The sequence below is a fragment of the Montipora capricornis genome, chromosome 11 (assembly GCF_036669925.1).
Source record: "Montipora capricornis isolate CH-2021 chromosome 11, ASM3666992v2, whole genome shotgun sequence".
NCBI classification, from domain to species: Eukaryota; Metazoa; Cnidaria; class Anthozoa; order Scleractinia; family Acroporidae; genus Montipora; species Montipora capricornis.
The window spans coordinates 29,367,088-29,374,587 of record NC_090893.1 but is presented as its reverse complement, the minus strand read 5'-3'; the positions used below and the strand labels follow the sequence as shown (position 1 = coordinate 29,374,587).

At 39.7% G+C, this 7,500-nt stretch overlaps 1 protein-coding gene across 1 annotated transcript; it reads right to left on the bottom strand.

Moving 5' to 3' along the window:
- Nucleotides 1-822: 822 nt before the first annotated feature.
- LOC138023913 (E3 ubiquitin-protein ligase TRIM71-like) lies at nt 823-4,417 on the bottom strand. Its single transcript, XM_068870998.1, has one exon. The coding sequence runs from the start codon at nt 4,190-4,192 to the stop codon at nt 2,009-2,011; it is 2,184 nt and encodes a 727-aa protein (XP_068727099.1). The 5' UTR covers nt 4,193-4,417; the 3' UTR covers nt 823-2,008.
- Between the last annotated feature and the right edge of the window lie 3,083 nt (nt 4,418-7,500).

The following is a 7,500-nucleotide window of genomic DNA, read 5'->3' as shown; positions in this document are numbered from 1 at the left end:
AATGGAAAGACGTATTACTTAACGACAGATAAATGGCACACACAATGGGTTCTTGGTTTTGTGACAGACAACCTTTGAATTTTTAAGCTTTGCGTGACGCGACATTTACACGGTGGCCGAGAGACCTGTAATGTTTGCTAAAAAGTGATGTATTTCTTGGAATTTGGCTATCTGAACAGTATTGGAAAAAGCACTATTTGGATTTGTATGGGAGTCCTGATAAAAGACTTCTCAATTAAAAAGATCAACGTTCTTGCTACACACGGAAGCGTGACTGTGATTGGACGAGAGAGACAATGCAGTCATGCCGGGACCCAGGAGGATAAAACATGTGTCTTTACAAAGTTCAACCGTCCAACATTATTGAGAAATCTACCTGCCGAAAATGTTTTTGGTTTCGATCGAGTGGACAAACTACCGCCTGAGGTCGCTCGCAGGGCTGTTATTACTTTGTTGTTAGGTTCAAATGAAAGTTTAATATTTGTCGATTGTTTCAGTTTGGTGGGCTCTTGAAAATTTAGTGTGCCGCCTTGGGATTTTATTATACCGGTGACACCAGAGGAATAGAAAACGGCTCAAATCATTACGAAGGCAGCACTTTCTCTTCAGATATAAATGTAAAAAAAAAAATAGAATGGGAACCTGTAATGTCTCTGACAATGTGGTATTTTATCAAACAAGAAGCCCGACAGACTGCACAAGGGACACCCCCCCCCCCCCTGCCCCCCTACCTGGCTGCTTCCAAGGCCAGTCCAATGCATCCAAGATGGACGACTTACTGAATGAAATAAAAATCGTACAAGTAAAAAGATAATCTTCTCGTTTCTTTCTACTTATATGAACTTTTATTTGAACGGCTTGACTATCGATCCAGAGAAATCCCACAAAGTGTTCCCGAAATGCTGCTCCTCCCTGAGTATAAAGAAAAACGGCTGCATTTAACCTAACCTAAAAATAACGCTAGATAGATAGATAATTAGATAGATAGTGACTTTATTTATGACAGTATTAAGTACTGATCACCCAGTGGCCCTCAAAACATTAAAAATATTTACACTAGATCTACCTAACTTAAGCAAAAAGACATTAAAAATGATAAAGATAAAGAATAAAAATATATGCAATATCGTGAAAAGTTAAAAACTCAAGTTCTTTCTCTGAGTGACTAAACGCTAGCCTTTACCCTTATCTCATTGTTGTCAAAATTGGGTATGCATGTAATTTTAGTCAATCCTGGACATAAGTGTCTCAGTCTTGTCCAGGGCAAGGGTCTTTGTAGTGACCCGGAATATCTCCCGGCTCTGGTTCCGATGAAAAGGACTGTACGTCTCTACGCTGCTCGTTCGTTTGTCGACTAATCAATCAATCTGACCGAAAGCCTTTTACATCAATAGATCATGCGGCATTGAAATACTGCGGTTAATTTATATTAACCTTATCTCCTCAAACACTATAATCACAGCCACTAGCTAATCATTAGTGGTAACACAAAAAAACAGCAATGTTAAGAACCGCAGCTCTCTGGAGGCAATTTTTTTTACAAAGCTTAGCCGAATTGAATTCGCAAAAACGAAGACAAAACCAGCTGTTGATACGAGAGAGCAGGAGAAAATAATACTTACAGAGAAGGAGAGGCTCAGTCTAGCCTTTGGAATATGTAAATCTCATTAAAGATATATATATATTTAATACAAACGGAAATATGTAAGCTGTCACGAACACCGTACCAGTAACAAAAAACATGAATGCATTCTTTTTCGTAGTCTACTACATACATTGTAGAGATGTGTTATCCTTACTCAGAGCCACAAATAAAAGACAGCTATTGTCGAAATAAGGTTCCTCCATCTTCCTCAAAACCTTGCAGCCCAAGATGAAGAGGAAAGGAGATTAAAATATGTCTTAATAATAATTTCCTGCGTGACCAGTCATTTTTGGCCAATAATAGCCGTAATTCTTAAATTAAAGGCAGGAGTTTCTACGGACATTAATGTGAAATAAACTCCTATCACTTCCACTGGAAAACATAAATGCAGTCTTTCCTTGAGTAGGTTACAAAAAGACAGTTATCATTGTTTATTCCAAGATAACAAGGAGAGTCATTTTCGAAATACTGTCCCTTCAATTTACTCGAAAACAGCCCGCCCAGGGTGAAGAGTTGAAGTCTTTGGTTACCTCCATCACAAACAATCAGACGGTTGTTTTTATCAACAACAAGTCCACGAGGACCATTAAACTGACCATCATTGGATCCCCTACAGCCAATGTCACGTAAATACACTCCTGTTTTGTCAAATACTTTGACACAAGAGGCAAAGTAATAAGAAACAAAGAATTTGTCCTGGTGGTAAATAGCGCAATCTGGGGGTTCATCACAGTCTGGGGCACTGAAGGACTGAAGCAAGTCATTCCCGTCAGGGGAAAGGACCTTGATTGTGTTTTCCGCACTGTCAGTTATGATTATACGACCATCAATCGCAATGGAAAGATTATATGGTTTATCAATATGTTTATCATTAATCTGTTTGATGAATTGACCTTCTTCACTGAATAGAAGAAGCTTATTGTCGCTTTTCGGAACTAAAGTCAGGAGATCGCCAGAGTCAGTAAATGCCACGGAAAATGGACAATCATAAAATTTTATCTTCCCTCGAAACTTTCCTTCAGAGCTAAACAGGTGAATTCCCCACCCATCTGCAACAGCAATCGTTCCCGTTTTATCACTCACATCAACATCGTTAATGTCATGAAATTCACCTCGCTTCTTCCCTTTTGAACCAAGCTGAAAGGAAAATTGATATCGATGCTGATGAACCTGCACAATCCAAGGACTACCATTCAGCGGCTGTCCATTCACACGGATCTCCACTCTGTGTTGTCCGGCACACTGTGGTGTGTATGTTACCGTATATTTGCCGTTTTTGGTGTCTTTAATGTCTGCAGTTTTTAGTTGATCACCTTCTGGAGTCAATATGTCGACTTTGATTTTATCATCTTGTTGATAACATTGCAATCCCTCTGAATCTTTTGTAACAATAACGAAATATGTCTCCTTTCTTTCCTCTACTTCCTTGCCGACTTGACCTTCAGCTAAGCACTTTGAGGGATCAGTCTTGGTGACAACAACTCGATCCAAAAGATCCAATTTCTCTTCCACCAAGTAATGCATATGTGGCGATTTGTAAAGATCGGGTTTTGTTGCATTTAACAGGTCGTTGCAGCGTCCGAGGATGGCGTGATTTGTTTGTAGAATTTCGACGCTGAAGTTTCTTTCTAAGATACTCTGTCCGCGTTCGACACAGCTTTTCAGTTGGGTGAGAACCAGCTCGAAGTTTTCCAGTCGGGTTGCGTGATGTTTTTGTTGCGCTTCATAAATTTCGCGAAACTTGTCCTTCATTTTTCTTTCGTGCACTCGCAAATCACGAATCAATTTTTCCACAGTGTCTGTCATTTTCTTTTCTTCGTTCATAATTTCAATGTTGCTTTTGTTTTTTAGGTCAGTTTGTTTCTTAATGTCACTCTCATACCTGACAATTTCCGCTTTCACTTTGGCCACAGCGTCGGCCATTTGCATCTTTTGTTCTTGTGCAGCTTTCTGAGTTTCTGTCATGGTGTGTCGATTATGTCTCACCAAACTGCACTTAAGGCAAATCAGAACTTTACAGTCTTCGCAATAAAATTCCAGGGGTTGTTCTTCATGATATTGCTGTGAGCACATCACGGGTCTGTGGATCAAATCTTGCACATCTTGCACTTGCAGTTTGTCGATCAAAACATTGCGATGACCCCTCGAGGCCTTCAAGCGTTGGTGAGCTTCAAAACAAGCTGCGCACAAAAAATTCTGGCACACGAAACAGTAACATTTTGCCGTGTTGTTCTCGTCACAACTGTTACATCTCTGAGACTGTACGCTGCCATCTTCTAGAGCGAGAACATCCACTAATCGGTTGAGATGAAACGATGAAGGCAACTTGTCGAAGGTGTCTGTTTCGGGAATTTGGAATAAAGTCTGGCAAACCGGGCATTCCATTGTTGTTTTGAGCTGTCTTCTTGCGAAGTTTGCATGTTTGTCTAGACACTTCAGGCAGAATGAGTGAAGACATGGTAATGTCTTAGGATATTTGACTGTCTCTATGCACAATGGGCATTCTGCTTCCTTTTTAAGATTCTTGAAAAGCTGTTGAACATCCATGATGAAAATGAGGATTCGTGAAAAATAGTGACGTCAGTGAAATCACGGGACTGTGTCCAGTCAAGTGGAACCTCGTGGTGTCTCAACGCAACTCTTTCTCATTAGAGTCACACGAAGCCTTTAGTGACATTCTAATGCACTTTAGGACTGGCTGACCCATTTTAAAATCCCAAAATTTGTCTTTTGAAAACTTTATGTGAAACGTACAAAACCGTGTGCTGCTTTGTGGCGGTAGATGTTGTTGTATCAGGCGCCATGTTGGAAGAGGGCGGGATAGGCCATTCCGGAATTGCGCAAGGAACTGGGGCGAGTTTCAAACTGAACCAATTGATAAATTGAGACCATCAGATGAGAGATAACGTTGACATTGGCCATCTGTCGAAGTTTGATGCTTTTAGGTCGAACAGAGACCAAGTTGCGGACTTTAAAACACAGTTAAAAATACATACAAACGTCTCAAATTTTGAGGCTGCGTCCGCCAAAACCGTATAAACTCTTAAAAAATGGTATCAGGTTTGGAACTACTAGAAAATTCTGTGATGGACCTTCTGTTTGGAAATAGGTGAGGTTTAAATCACTTTGTTTGCCTATTTTTATGAATATCAAGCTGAGAAAGCGTGAAAAAATTAAGAGTTTATATGATTTCTGGGGACGCAGCCTTAGCCTTAAGCGTTTGTATCCATTGTATGTTTTAAAGTCTGTAACTTGGTCTCTGTTTGACGTAAAAGTATCAAACTTAGACAGATGGCCAATCTCATGTCTCACGATGGTGTCAATGAAAGGGTTGCCGGTCCCCAGGCCCCTTTATTTCCCCTAGATTTGCAAAGACTTCTGGGATCGCCGGGGGGCAAACAAACCAGTCGACTCCGCTAGAAATATAAATCGTTCGAGTTTAAGAAGTAGTCGTGGGTGTGCAGTGTATGGATGCGACAATGACCGTCGATATTCAGAGCGACAGATCAAACTAGTAATGTCTTGAGGTTTTACTCTCCTCGATCCAACAAAGCTTAAGACTTGACTTGGCAGCTTGAGAGAAACAGCTTCAAAGAATAAACTTCAAGGTCACCAAGAGCACTAAAGTTTGCTCTAATCATTTCGCCGTTTAGATACCGTTGTGATACTTGCGAAAAGCCTATTTTGTATATGTGAAAGGTCAAGTTATCCAGATGAGGCAACAATGTGAAATCGTATGCTTCGGTGCCGGTTAAAGCAAAGCTCGGAAAGACAGACAGAATAATGTTCAATGTATACAGAAAACTGATTCAAACCAACCCGCTCTTCCGAGCGTCAATAGGGCCGATTCACTAAATTCTTCTGGAATTCAACCCGCGGTTATATCTGACGTCAAACCATCAGCTACTTGTGATCAAGAACATACCTGTAAAGGCTTATTTTGAAAATGTGACAACCATGAAAACGGAAATGAAACTATCTTCAACTGAAACTATCGAAAAGCAAATGTCGTCACATACAGTTTTTGAAACGAAAATCAAAACTTATCAGAAACTATTCCCTTCTTCAAACCGATCTAATGCTAATGGTACGCAATACACAACTGAAAATAAAATTAAGATTGTCGATGTGAAATCATCCGTGACTGAAAGTGGAAAACTTAATTCGGAATTGTGCGAGAACGAAGTACTTTAATCCGACTCTTTCTCCAGATAGCTATCACGGCGTTGCTTCACTGAAGGCTCGGAATCTGGCTTTGAATGTTGCTTTCATTTTCCTTGTCGATGTTTTCTCTAGCCCTCACATTATTGCCCGCGTCTGGATAACCTAAAATGGGCTTCTCGCAAGTATCACAACAGTTTCCACCGGCAAAATGATTAGAGTGAACTTTAGCGCTCTTGTTGGCCTTAAAGTTTGTTCTTTGAAGCTGTTTCTCCCAAGCTGCCATTTCTTTGTTGGTTCGATGAGAGTAAAACCTCAACAAAGTACTAGTTTGATCTGTTGCTCTGAATATCGACGGTCATCGTCGCATCCATACACGTGTACTATACTGCACAGTGATCGCCACCATCTATGACTACTTCTCAAACTCGAACGATTTGTATTTCTTGAAATCCTACAAATACCTCTTATTGAACATTTCTAATCTCCCAATTTTAACTCGAGTTTAAGTCCTACAAATTCCAGAATTCCAGGTATGTATATATTGGATAGGGGAAATAACAACAACTAACTGCCTCATTCACCTTTGGATCACCAACCTATTCCCTTTGGAAGGCGATTCACAATGATTTCTGACAAGTATTAATTAGTAGTGTATGATGGGAACAGAAATCGATACAACAAAGGAAATGAGTGAAAATGTGTTCAGCCGGGAATCGAACCCGGATCTCTTGGTTACCGGTCAGATGCCTTACCACTAGGCTACTGAATCAACCCCGCCATTCAGCCGAATTGTAAGGACCTTTATATGGCAAGCTCTGAGGAGAATCGCACATTTTCTGCGGTGAGGATCGCGTCACTTTGCTCAAGTTGATCAGCGATTCACAGTAAATTTACAATACAAATTTACAATATTATTTACATATAAGAATGGCAGCCAAAGGCTGATGATCGATGTGGACCTGCGATATGAAATATGCTAAAATCGTAGTTTTAAATGTAAATAGAAGATTAATAAAACTGTTCATTATGTCCTAAAAAGAAATAAATTTATCTTCCTTATTAGAAATCATAGTTGCTTCTTCCGCTAAAAAAAAATTGAAGCAAGTCTTTTAGATGATTTAGAGAATAGCTCTGAAATTTGAATAAGTCATTATCAGAAACCCATAACGGTTGAAACGTGTAACGGCCCCTTGTGTGCTGGGAAACAAGCTTCCGAATATTCAATTTGCTAAGTACCATATTTGGAACAACAAGAGCGAGGGGTTTCCAAATATGGTACTTAGCACTGAAACATTCAACCAATCAGTTCGCACTGAATATTCGGAAGCTGTGAAAGCGCGTTACACGTTTCAACCCTTATGGGTTTCTGTCATTATCTAATAAACTAAGCAGGTGATTTATTATACGTCATGCACGTGCATGTATGTGATCTAAGCTATGTAGTAAAGATTGAGAACAATTTCCCTACGCTAGTATAATTGCACAAGTAACACTCGGTATTACTACTTTAAAATAAATCTCTTCCAAGCTCTGACTTTGGTAAATAAGACATTCTTCTCAAAGCACCCACCTTTTTTGAAAAAGAAGTTTTGACTAATTTTACTTGTCTGTTCCAAGAAAGATTGTTGTCAATTGTTACTCCCAGACAATTCGTATTATTATACATTGGTGTCACCAGCTCGATTTTGATT

Coding starts and splice junctions, on each gene's coding strand:
- LOC138023913 (XM_068870998.1), bottom strand. CDS start 4,192: ATGGATGTTCAACAGCTTTTCAAGAATCTTAAAAAGGAAGCAGAATGC.